This window comes from Hyalella azteca, unplaced genomic scaffold (genome assembly GCF_000764305.2).
Source record: "Hyalella azteca isolate HAZT.00-mixed unplaced genomic scaffold, Hazt_2.0.2 contig168, whole genome shotgun sequence".
Classification (NCBI taxonomy): Eukaryota; Metazoa; Arthropoda; class Malacostraca; order Amphipoda; family Hyalellidae; genus Hyalella; species Hyalella azteca.
Genome location: NW_025930528.1, coordinates 11,028 through 25,091, shown reverse-complemented (window position 1 = coordinate 25,091; position 14,064 = coordinate 11,028). Strand labels below are relative to the sequence as shown.

The window sequence follows — 14,064 nt, the reverse complement described above, 5'->3', positions numbered from 1 at the left end:
ATAAGGTTAAGGCCATGTATGAATTCGCAGAATTTGTTAAAATGAATCAATGCATACGCGGGGATTGTGTTGCTTCACCTCGACTAATAAATAATTAGACATAAGAGTAATAAATTTGCTACAAGGTGCTACAGTGAGAGTCTAGAAAACAGATTATTCTTCACCTGTATGACATGAATTATTTTATTGGGGATCATTTAACAAATTCGAAAAATTTCTCTCATTCGCAACGAAACGCTTTCATTCACCGGGAAGAAAATCAAGTGTACGATGACGTCACATCGTAATATTGTTGCGGCTTTATTAACAGATTTTTTTCGTAAGAAATTTTCGTCTATTAACGGTTCTCTTAATTGAGGAACCACACCAGTTACTAATCAATTTTCAATTAAGTATTTATAATTGTTATAGGTAAGATAACCCCTGCCGGTCATCTGCTGACCAACTATTAACCGCGCTTAATTTTGAACATTATTGTGAGATCGAGGTTTTTATCAAGTTTGCATCGTTCACAATTTCTCATTCCGATTAATTCATTACGCAAGAGGCATGCACACCTGATAGGCTTCTATCATGTATGAAATGCGGAACAATAATTTAATTTTCTAATAGCATATGCTCATCAAAAAATGTTTAGTATTGACTATTGTCGAATTTGAACATTTTTATGTTCAAACTCGTGTTATGAACTTATGAACCAGCCATGATCATGGCGGGTTCCACTAAATTCAATTAATTCTGAGCCTGTAGTCTCAAAAATATTTTTGGAGCCGTCATGGAGGATTCGACGTTTATACCAATTCTGCCGCCACCCACTGGCCCTGTTATGTCACTGTTAGGAAAAACGGTCTGACCGACGTTTCAGTTGCCAGCCACGTCGTGACATTAAAGTTTGTTGCCGTTATTTGGTCAATACATAAGACCCAAACCATAATCTCTTAATCGGTTTAATTTGATGTGGCAGCTCGCCATTTAAAAGCCGGATGAACAACTCGTCACTATTTTGAACAACTGAAGAGTTATTTCAACATCATTCCGTCGGACGGACCGTTTATTTCACCGTTATTTTTATCAGTGCACGACGGCGGCTGATCTTAACTTAGAAGATTAAGATGCCTTGTGATTGAATATACAAGGCTATTTTTTAGCTTGAGTGTTTTATACTCGAAAAAGTTTTGATAATGTGTAGTACGTCGTAAAAGATCAAATAAGAAATCCTAATTATCTTGGTTAAATTTCGGAATAAATTTCTGCTAGTTATGAAATTTATTTTTCGGGATTTATCGTCGTTAAAAATGAAACAAATTTATAATAGTTATGAAACGTATTTATCTTGATTTATAAGTTATTTTTCTTTCAAGAAAGTGCGCAACTCATTCCCTGTAATAATCTTATATTTATATAATACTCTACTTCTCTGATATTTAGACACAAAGCATAAAGTTTACAACTCACTAAAACTTTCACGTAATAATAACAACATCTCTAAAGCACATTTTTTTAACTCAAGCTATCAGTGAGCACACCACAACAGAGGTTAAGATTCGATCTGAGCAGTTATACAACAACAACCTTCCTTGTAACTCCGCCGGTTGCATAGCCACGTTAATTGCGAGCTGTTTTCACTCAAACAACGATTAATGAACGTGAATTCAACGTTACATGTCCTGTGGGTAAGATGCTAACAAGAAAAAGCTGATACAGTAACACTAGCAATATAATATTCACTAGTAAAGTAAAGAATCGCAAGTTCGAGTCTCTCACACCTCAAACTCAAAATGCGCCCAAATTTCGTTTAATCAACTCCGCTTGCACAAGTCGTCGTTCGAAGTTCTGGCGAATCGGACATCTGTTCGTTACACAAATGTTACCAGTCCGTGTGAGCTCGGAGGTCGGTTCGTAGCAATCGGTTCGACCAATCGGATATCTGTTCGTTACACAAATGTTACCAGTTCGTGTGAACCCGGAGGTCGGTTCGTAGCAATCGATTCGACAAATCGGAGATCGCTTCATAGCACAACTCCATATGAGTTCGGGCAATCGCTTGTGCCTCAGCATCACATTTAATTCGCGCTTAAGAATCTTCTACCTTCCGAATCCTTACCGTTCTGGTCTTGAAATTTTCTTCTCGTCGAGAGTTAGAAATTTTTTAGTTTATCAAAATTTTTAGAAGTTTTTTTGCTGAATTTTTCTAGACTAAAATTCCGCCATACCACACCTTCCAATTAACCCTGAGAATAAGCTTCACCCGAGCCCTTTTTTTTACTGCTTTTTACTCTGCATCATTGAAGACCTTTATTCTAGCTTCTAAATCAGCTCCAGCCATGCCACTTCGGAACATGCACCAATCGAATCTCTTTATTCTTACTTGGGAACATGTACCTCTTGAACCGTTTCATTCATACTTGGGAACATGTACGTACCTCTTGAACCATTTTTTCATACTTGGGAACATGTACCTCTTGAACCGCTTTATTCATACTTGGGAACATGTACCTCTTGAACCGTTTTATTCATAATTGGGAACATGTACCTCTTGAACCGTTTTATTCATAATTGGGAACATGTACCTCTTGAACCGTTTTATTCATACTTGGGAACATGTACATCTTGAACCGCTTTATCATTACTTGAGAATCAGCTCCTTTTGAGCTCTTTATTCTTCCTAGGAAATTTTCTCCTCTCAAAACTCCTTACTGCTGTTTAGGAATCTCCTCCTCCTCTGTGAAGAGATAAGTACTCCAATAAGCCAGGTTGAAGAAGGCAAAGACCATCGGGAAGATGATGCGGGAGATGACGTCGATACGCTTGCTGCGGGTTGGGAACTTGGCGAGCCAGCTGTGGCAGCACTCCTTGCGGGTCTGCGTCAGGTGCACCTGGCAGGGCTGGGTCTTGTCGCCGGTGGGACCCATGGCCCCGTTGTGGCGGGACACCAGGGGCTTCTATGGGACCGGGTAGGGGGGACGTTTAAGTTATTAAAATGTTCGGAGACTAGGAGATTATAAAAAGTGATAAGCGTTCGGTAGTTGAGAAACAATCTTTTTGAAAATGTCGTGTTGGTTTCATTTCTTATTCAGAACAGACAATTTTTTGAGGTTTTTCTGACCAGAATGTAATTTTGACGCCTAGAATACGGTTAAAAATTGCACTGTGCTTTACATAACAGAGCACAGATTGGATGCCCGATTGTATAAAAGAGTGAATATGATACCCGATTGATGTTCACAGTGCTGATTATGATATCAAGCCATTTGGGTCCTAAAGCTCTCTGAGTCCTCAGACCACTCCACCCCTCTAAGCGCACCAACCTTTTGAGTCTGCAAGCTCTCTGATTCATTAAGGACTTTGAAGCCACAAGCCCACAAGGGACCTAAATAAGCTTTTACAGCAAAAATGTAACTCAGTACTCACTGCAGTGAGTGACAGAGAGCGCCTTTTCTCGTCTACGAAAACGTGGTCACGGACGGACGGACGGACATGACGAGCACAATAGCGCCTTTTTTCCATAAATGAGAAAACGTGCTAGAAAGGGCTCCAATTACGCTATCATATTAAAGATGGCTGATGAACTTAAGTGAAATCCTATATTAAAGCAATATAAGGTTATTTAATTAAGCTATTATATAAAAGGATACAAATGATCCTTATTAATTCAACTATTAAATAATAAAAAACCAAAGTTCCTCCTCACCATGGCAAAGCCGGAGTGTGGGTCGCCAGGGTTGCCGTGCTCCGCTTGCTCCATCTGGGCCTGGAGCACGGCCTGATGCTCCACTTCCCACTCCTTGATCTTATCCTTGAGTTTCTCTCTGTGTTTGTCGGACCGCGACGCGTAGTTGACGAGGGCAAACTCAAGCAGAGCACCAAACACAAACGTCAAACACACGCCCGTCCATACGTCGATGGCCTGCACACAAAGCCAGTCACTCGACTTGAGTTGAGATTTGTCTAAATAAATTCATTCAAATTGTGTACAAAATACACTGTACAAAAGGATTTGTACACTGCACATTTGTGCACAAAAATACGCTCAAAGTCTTCGGTACAAAATCTCATTGTTTAACGTGAGGAATTGTAAGCGTCAACGATCGTTCAAGAGAAAAATTTTCCTGACGATAAAAATCTAAGAAAAACTCTTTTCAGCTAGTAAAAAAGTAGAGAATTTTAACCATCAAAGTAGATATTTTTCGTTTAGTTCATTCAATCTCAACTAGGAAATTTTTTGTTATTAAAAATTTTTTTATTCCTGAATTCTGCTCCGAACGCCGGAAGATTTCTGGGGATGTAGCTCTAGCAGATATTTCTTACTGCTAGCGGTGTTTACGCATGCGAATCGTGACCCTATCTAGCGCGCAGGGCGAGATACAGTTCTTCAGTTCGGCAAACAAAATTAACAGGGTTATTTGAACGCTGAGCATTGGGGCTTTAAAAACATGGTTTTGGCGATCGTTGAACAAAAAATAAAATTAAGCTTCCACTCGTTGGAAGACAGAAAAAAGTAAAACTCCCACTCGGTAAAAAATTAAGCAAAGAAAGCAAAAATTTCACTCGTTGAAAAAAAAGTAAATCTAAACTCCCACTGGTAGAAAAAAAAAGAGAGAAAAAGCAACACTCCCACTCGTTAAACAAAAAAGGTAAACTCCCACTAGTTGAAAAAAGAAGAAATAAGGCTAAACTTTCACTCAAGAAATGAAACGATTTCCCTTCAACTGAACAAATATTCGCACATCGTGTCGATCAGTTCTTAGTAAGTTAATATGGCAGCTCGGGCGGTAACTTCATTGCTATGCAACATAACTTGGGCGTATTACGCTTGACGGAAGCTTGATATGATAAGATGATGATATCATTACTAGAGTTAGAGTGCAAGTTAAGGTTGAATTGTTGGAAGCAGGCAACTAATCTCTTGCTTGACGTCTCAGCCTATCTTATCCAGCCGGAAAACTTTTTAACAAAATGAAAAGACGTTTGAAGTAAGTTTGCGCTTGCAGACCCTTTATCTAAAATACTAGATTTGCAATCTTATCAAAGATTAACCAAAAATCCTATACCTCATCCAGATATTGAACTGTTAAATTTCAAGCGAAGGTTCCTCTAAAAGTGGTAATGTAAATCATCTGTTCGCAGGCTGGTAGGCTGCCTGCAGCTCTACAACATCTTGAGCTGGTCGATGATTGCTGGAATGTTAGCAATTATTTTAAATATATTATATTAGACAGAAGAGAGTGTAAGACAAGATATTTTATATATTTTAAATATATTCTATTAGACAGGAGAGAGTGTAAGACAGGATGTATAATATATTTTATATATATTTTATTAGACATGAGAGAGTGTACAACAGGAAGTATAATATATTTTTAATATATTTTATTAGACAGGAGAGAGTGTAAAACAGGATGTATAAAGTATTTTATATGTATTATATTAGACTGGAGAGAGTGTAAAAAAGGATGTATATAATATTTCAAATAAATTATATTAGACTGGAGAGAATGTAAGACAGGATGTATAATATACTTTAAATATATTATATTAGACAGGAGAGAAAGTGTAAATTAAGGATATGAAAAGACAGAATATAAGACATTTGTACCCCTTCGCCGGCGTGGGAAAGGACACACCTGCTCAGAAATACATTACTGCCGGTGTTCTCGCCTTCCAAGAAAGAAGCGAGTCTGGAAATACTCGCGGTCGTTAGACTTACAATAACTCATTGTGTTGTGTGAGGGGAGTAACGGCTGAGTAGAAAGTTCACTCAGATAAATTAGTGTGACTTTATTCAAATAGCGATGCATTTTTTTGCCCTTGTGTGGGTCATCCCGAACGCTGCATAAGTAAATTCGCTTTCTGCTTGGGTTGTGGATAAAAAGTGCGTCGCTATTTGAACAAATGACGCATGAATTTTCTGACTGTACTGGTAAAATGCCTTACCGTAAACCCGCTGCCCACAGGCGTCGCATTTAGTCGGGCTTCAATGTACGGACGCTACAAATAATATCCCCGTTGTTTTTGTAAGAGATTAAATACAAAGAGCGTTGCTGCATTGAATATAATTAGTGCAAACAGAAAGAATGTAAAAGCAATACTGTTGAGGTCTTCCTTTTCAGTCTGCACAGGTCGTGTGCTTTGGCCGGGGTATAGCAAAACGACTAGTTCAGTCAGCCCTGGTTGTGGTATGGCAAAACGATTAGTTCAGTCAGCCCTGGTTGTGGTATGGCAAAACGATTAGTTCAGTCAGCCCTGGTTGTGGTATGTCAAAACGACCAGTTCAGTCAGCCCTAGTTGTGGTATGGCAAAACGATTAGTTCAGTCAGCCCTGGTTGTGGCATGGCAAAACGACCAGTTCAGTCAGCCCTGGTTGTGGCATGGAAAAACGACTAGTTCAGTCAGCCCTGGTTGTGGCATATGAAAACGACTAGTTCAGTCAGCCCTGGTTGTGGCATGGCAAATAAACTAGTTCAGTCAACCCTGGTTGTGATATGGCAAAACAACTAGTTCAGTCAACCCTGGTTGTGATATGGCAAAACAACTAGTTCAGTCATCCCTGGTTGTGGAATGGCAAAACAACTAGTTCAGTCAACCCTGGTTGTGATATGGCAAAACAACTAGTTCAGTCAACCCTGGTTGTGATATGGCAAAACAACTAGTTCAGTCATCCCTGGTTGTGGAATGGCAAAACAACTAGTTCAGTTAACCCTGGTTGTGATATGGCAAAACAACTAGTTCAGTCAACCCTGGTTGTGGCATGGCAAAATGACTGGTTCAGTCAACCCTGGTTGTAGTATGACAGAACGACTAGTTCGTGACCATGTACGGTTAGCCCAACCATATTTCACTTCACATGAATGATATCAATATGAAGAATATGATTTTCGGGGTTCTCAGGAATACGTTTGGCATGATATGAACATGATTGAATACATAAAATTATTCCTTCAAATTCTTATGAAAAACTAGCGTTTGATTAGGTTAGGAAAAAATGTGAGCGTAAAACGATGTTTGCATAAATACCAAATTAAATGTTAAATCGCCTCAGAAAGATGTGTGAAAGCTACAGGAAGATGCTTAGTTATCAAAAAAAAAAAATGTTTGACAGCATCGAATGGATTTTCACAAATTTAGCAAAATTATTAGGCATTCTCATGGAGCTGAAGCAAGGAATTTGTAAGAGTTCGATGAAATATATATGGTAGGAAATCGTAAATTTGTGTTACTTTACATTCGTAAAATGTTGCGAATGTTCAGTTCGTTACGACTTAATAAGTTTCAATTCGTTTTTAAATTTATTTTTTCGTTTCTAAAATTTGCAGTTTTTTATGGGTTAATACAATAAAGAAAAACATTGTAGAAGATTAATTAATTGCAAAATCAGCCAATGAAAGTTGAATTGACGGACCGCCATGCATTCAGATTACTAGGTAAAAGTTGGTCCAAATTGCAATTTAGTTTTTAGGCCTTATTAGGCTCATCCTAATCCAATTAGGCCGTCAAAACTGCGTACCAGAGCTAGGTGCAGTAAAAGAGATTTTACTGGGCAACGTGACTTATTCACTCCCGGAGTACAAACATAGACAACAGAGGAGATGTATGAGCCTGCACTGAGCACAAGGAAACAAAGTGAATATCAATAAATTATTTCCATGGGAAACTCATCAAAAATAAACAACTTTATTATTAGAACATTATTAACCCTAGAAGACATAAGAGATGATAGTTTATGTAACTAAAGATTAAACTCTAAATTTAAAAAAGTTTTTAATCATGGGACAAAGCACAATCATTTAAAAACAAATGAGGACCATGCAGTTTAACTTAGATAAATGCGATCTTAAATCTAGAAACAAGTCTAAATTAATACATCGACAACGGATACGAATGCGAACAAAAAAGCGTACAACAAATGCCGGGGGGGTCGTTGTAGGGAGAGTTCGTGTTTGGGATGATGGGTGCGAAATAAGTATGTTATATATGATTGAAAAATTAGTATGATTAAAATGATAGTCAAATTATTTGCGTACTTAATAATTGGTTCAATAATTGGTTTCGTACTCTTCAATATTAATGACTCTAGCGTGTAGTTCACTATTTGTTCCAGTAGATCGTTTCAATTGGGATTTCTCAACAATGGAATACAACATTTGGATTAAAGCAAGACGTGAAAATGGAGAAAAGACGGAAAGAAGAGCTAAGGAATTCGGTTAACATGGTTAGTAATCGTAAACTTCGAGTGTTTAGTAAAGGTTTGCAGTGTTGTTTGCCTAAAATGTGTGTAGCTAAATTTCTGTATCGTTCAAGAATTTTATTTCTTAATGAAAATCTTTTAAGTTGTCGAAGTTGAATTCGTAATTTTTTCAGGCATGGACAACGCAAAAGTTCTATCATTGGGTAAACTCAGTGAAAGGGGAGACATTTTTTCGATAATATTGGGTAGATTGAGTGCCGATATTCTGTCGATTTGGGCAGCTATATTTAGTTGAGCTTTGACCAACATTCTACCGTTTTAGCCTATATTTTGCCAATTTTGGGCCGATAATTCGCCGATATTGGATTGATATTCTAATAATGTAGGGCCAAAACTATGAGCATGGTGTGCCGATATTCCGCTCATGTTGAAGTGATATTTTGTCGACTTCGGGCTGATATTCTAACGATTTTAGACCCATGCAATTTGTCTGGTGATCGTCATTGTTGTTCTACGTTTAAGGCTCACAATGACCGCAATAAACTTTAGACACGTAGTAAAGTCCACTGTATGTAGGAGAAATTAAAGTACTACATTGATCTTGATTTTAGCTCGTAAAAAGGAAATCTAAGGGTAACTGTAATAAATGAAAGTTTGGAAATATTATTGAATCGCTATAAAATAGAACCTACAGGATTTAAACAAATAATCACACATAATTTGAAATAATGATCCATTAAACAGAACAAAAAAATTAGCAATGCCTAAAAAATTTTATTCTTCCCGTGCACTAGAGATGGCTGAAAATTTTAGACGGTTGCGAAATATGTTAAACTGACGCTAACTCCCTCCCTACACTTAGTGTTCTAATTTGTACACTCATAGTGTGCTAATTTGTTGTACACTCATAGTGCTAAAATGTACATTCCCATTTAGTTATGAATTAGTTATGCAGTTTAGTTGACACTCTTAGTTAAAGGGTATGTAGGGGAATAAATTTAAAGGGAAATAAATTTAAATTCGTCAAGGAAGAATTTAAGATTAAGATACCCCGCAAAGAGGGGTAGAGTAACATCGAGAGGAGCACGCACGGAGAATTGTGGGAGAAGTTGTCCAAATAACGAAGCACTTTTTATGCGCTTATGTTGGTCATAACACAAGTTTGACCCGACGAAAAGGAGTATCAGTACTCGTGCGTTAAGTGAGTGAGGTAACGTACTCGTGCGTTGAGTGAGAAAGTGTTTCACTATTTGGACAATAAAGCCATTTATTTTCGTGGGTGCAGATGAGAAGATGCAGGGTTGGCGAGGGAGGGAAGCTGCAGTCATTGTAACAGTGATACCAGAACGACTTTTGTTGGCAGTTCATTGGTCGGATTTTGAATTAATTTTACTCTACAGTAAAATGTAAGTTGATAAGCGAATGTATTTTACTAGGCTTCATTGAATTTTGTTTCAATCGAGATTTATGTATTAAATTTGGTATTGATTCACAGAAATTATTTCCTGTTTTAGTTTTCAATTTTTCGGAAACTCAAACTGGCTTCTTATCACTTGTTTGTTGACAAATATGGAATAAAATCAATCATTCTGAAATTGGAAGACAACTATGGAGTTATTTTATCAAAAAATATTCGTGTGAATTCGTTATGCCAATTGAATTTTAAAGGTCCGTCTACATCTACAGGAAGGTTATATCATGCAATATATTCGTCATAAAATTCATGTATATTTCTTACACAATTTTAGGGAATACTTTACAAAAAGTTCGCAGATTTTTGCATGGATTTGTTAATGTCTTTCAATGGAGACGGCACCAAAAGGTGCACCAGAAATTTTCTACTTAATCGTGCTTCAGGAGGCATAGCATGACAAATGTACATTTAAAAATGAATTTCGCGACGTATGAATGGTCAAACGAGTGACAGGACGAGAAATTAGTGATAATTGAAACTAAAAAATAGATGTATAAAGTTCAATTTATATGGAACAATTGATGAAAATTTATTAACTTTTTAATTGATGCTAAACTGTATGGTGACATGAGAGTGAGCTTAATTCTCTAGGATGCCAAAGATGATCGCGGATACTGACTTCACCGCTGGATACTGAAGGCGCACAAGTAACACTGTTTCAATACTGCTTCAGTACATTCAATATGGCATGTACTGGTATTGCTGTTGTCGATGAGTGTGGGTGCTGGTGCATTTGTGTGTTCTTGTGTGTTTGTGTGTGGTATTTTGCATTGCTCAAGACACCGCGACGCCGACAACATGCAAGGCCATTAAGTTGAGCTGTGTGGCACAGCAACACCGACAGCCATTAACCTTTGTATAGGACACAGGTGGCAGCGTATTGTTAATGCTTGACGTCTGTGTCGACATGGTGAGCAGAGTGGTGACTCCGAGCGATACACGCGCCGGCACGCTCTTGGCATCCAACCAGAAGCTGACCCAAGAAACGATGACGAGCATGCAGCAGGGGATGTAGTACTGGATGAGGTAGTATGAGAACTCCCGCTTGAAAACGAAGTCGACCCTCAGACAACTGTACGAACCTGTACGGCCATAAAGAGCTGGTCATTGTCTTTAAGTGGTTCTTTTGAAAGAGATGTACCTTAGTGTAGGAGACAGGTGGCAACGACTGGTTAATACTGGAGGTCTGAGTTGACATGGTGAGCAGAGTTGTGACGCCCAGCGACACGCGTGCCGGTACGGATTGGGCATCAAGCCAGAAGCTGACCCACGAAACCACCACCAGCATGCAGCATGGTACGTAGTATTGGATCAAGTAGAACGAGAATTCTCTCTTGAACACCAAGTCAACCTGAAGGCAGCTGTAGGTACCTGTGTGATTGAACGGAACGTTTCGTTAACCGGGCAAAGAAGACCATGCCAGTTATCAAGATACCTTAGTGTAGGAAACAGGAGGGAGAGACTGGTTGATACTGGAAGCATGTGTAGACATATTTAGTAGCGTTGTTACCCCAAGTGCCACTCTCGCCGGAACAGCATTCGGGTCCAACCAGAAACTGACCCAAGATACGATGACGAGCATGCAGCAGGGCACGTAGAACTGCACCAAGTAGTAAGAGAACTCCCGCTTGAAGATAAAGTCCACGCGCAGACAACTGTACTCACCTGCGACAATTAAATCACTAATATAGTTAAACATAAGCGGCATGCACACGCAGTTTACATTCATGCAACATCAAAGCACACAGAATCCATCGAAAGCTCAAGCTTTTCACGTAATGTACATCGTCGCTAAATTTAATAGAACGTCGTCTATCGCGATTAGTCGCAAAGGAAGATGATTGGCCAAAAATTACTAATTATATTTTGAAATAAATATTTTAGGTGCTTTTCTAGAGACTTTAAAAAAAAGTTAAATAACAGTGATAGTTGAATAATTTCAAGTTGTGTTGCTGTATTGAGTGATTTCTCACAAAGACAGCATAGAAAATGTAACGTTCTTCAAAAACGAAATAACTTATAAAATTCTCCTCCGAGTTTTTACATTTGTTGACAAAATTACATCCTGGCTGCTGCAGGTGCTATTTTTCATATACACTCTTAGAGCGTAGCGAGGCAGAAACCCTAACAAAATTATGATACATGCCCGACTCTGAAATTCGTGCCCCCTAGGATTCGGGGAGCACGTAAATCAGCTTCTATATATCCGCTTCTGCTCAGGGTTTGAATGACAGCCTCTGGGCAGCTTGCAAGCTCGGAATGACTCGGCTCGGCCAACCCTTGTCATACTCTCAGGCGACTATAAAGCTGGAAAAAGATTGTGGCCAGAAACTGATTTTGATCGGGTGTCCAAGCAGACTAAGAATAACTTTGCGCCTAATGTAGCGACTATTCAGCCGCAACCTAGGTGGTCCCAAAATTTGGATACCCCACTTTGTTGTATGAAATGAATAAGGAGAAATTAAAATAATATGATATTCAACTCATCCTTGCCGAGCTATTTTATTGAATTTGGTGTAACTTTTCATTCCAAGCTAATGACGGATTTTGATCATTTCCATTTAATAACAAAAGGTTTTGATCAGTTTCTTTCAATAAAGACAGGTTTTAATTATTCAAATGTAAGCACGATGCGATCAAAAAATTATTCATTTGTGTCTAAAAGAAATTAAAAATGACTCAAATTCCCGCGTAGTTCGTCAAATATCACTAAGAATTCGACCTGAAAGTAAAAACCAAAATTTCTTGGCGCTCAATACTTGACATGAATGACATTTTTAATGGCCGCCCATTAGTCGTCTTTTAAACCACCTTAAGGACCACCTTAAAAGAAAATTTAAATTAAAAGCGACTAAAGCACACGACTTGATAATTTATTTGTAAGACGCTTCTTGTAACTTCAAAAACTACAATGAATTTGATATTTTGTTTGTGCATGCATTTAATTTTCTCCAAATTCTCAGGAATTTAAAGGGAAATTTTGATGATTATGAGGAATCAAGTGCAATTTAAATAATAACGACTTGATTACTTAAAGGACAATTATGAAAACGAGTTTAGTTGAAGATACCAGTGACAAGCACATTTCGGGTGAAGACGGATCAAGTGACTAAAAATAAAATCCTTCACAGTTTTTAACTGGTGATGAATAATGAATCAGGATAATTCAGCATAATAAATCATAAAATATTGTTCCAAGAAGCGTATTACTAATCGCGACATCAAAATACCAGCAAACATCTACACATCGAGACATACTCACCAGACGCGCTCGCAGATACGGTGTACTCATCCAGGAAGATTCCCAAAAAGTAGACCGTAACTCGAAATCAACAGCCGATCAGTATTTACTTTCAAAAATTCAACAATAATTGAATATTAGAAGCAGAAAGATTGTGATCAGCAGAAAATTTACGGTTACGGAACTATTTTTTGAGAATCCAGCCTGGGATTTGTCCTCCGATCTTATTATCTATTTTCCACACATATTTAGAAATTAATTTGTCTATAAATTCTTAATAAGGGTAACTTTTCCTTTTCCCTTGTGATAATGGCGGGGATTACGGATGAATTAATCCTGCAGAATTTGTTAGAGGCAATCTCTTAAAATTTACAGGGCACGAATTTCAACTTTGTATTTAAATTGTTTGCAACGTCATGTTCACTATTAGAGCGAATTGAAGAGGGCAGAAATTTATTAAAGCTCTCCCATCAAGTCAAAAGAACACAACTTTCACGCGATCACTGTAGTCATATGCTAGGACACTAATAACGTATCAACACACTCATTCAATAGCCACACTGTTTTTCATACTCGACGCATCAATAAGTATTCGTGATTTATATGTGAGCAAGAGCATATGGAAATGCTTTTAAAATGAAGGGCTAAACCTTAAAATGAAATAAAATGAATGTACAATAAGAAACGGGTATGTTTTTTATTTGGATGGTAACTATACTATACTACATCATATAGTTAAGGTTATCATGAATTTTTTTATGTCTGTATAGTGAGTTATGCAGTGTTGGGCTGTCACCATCACGGCGGACAGAGTGACAGTGTAGGGATGCCATTATATTGACACTACATCATGTAGGTATTTCTATTCAAACACGTTCCTTGGAGGAGTTAAATTCAACAACAACAAAAAATGCCAAAATATGATGAAAAAAACAGAAAATTCTAATTCACAAGAGAATTGAGTGTTACACGACTACTGCTGTTACAGCGGTCGGTGATGTACGAAGTGAGTATGGGTGAGAGGGAAGTGAGTATGGGTGAGAGGGAAGTGAGTATGGGTGAGAGGGAGGTGAGTATGGGTGAGAGGGAAGTGAGTATGGGTGAGAGGGAAGTGAGTATGGGTGAGAGGGAAGTGAGTATGGGTGAGAGGGAAGTGAGTATGGG

The 14,064-nt window shown here is 38.1% G+C and overlaps 1 protein-coding gene across 1 annotated transcript in view; it reads right to left on the bottom strand.

Moving 5' to 3' along the window:
• Positions 1-1,332: 1,332 nt before the first annotated feature.
• Positions 1,333-14,064, bottom strand: part of LOC108677403 (glutamate-gated chloride channel) — a gene marked incomplete in the record, with an annotated part of 23,736 nt that continues 11,004 nt past the window's right edge. Inside the window, 3 exon segments of the mRNA XM_018165623.2 lie at positions 1,333-2,942; positions 3,692-3,907; positions 10,801-11,030. Of these exon segments, the coding sequence (XP_018021112.1) occupies positions 2,694-2,942; positions 3,692-3,907; positions 10,801-11,030 (695 nt within the window).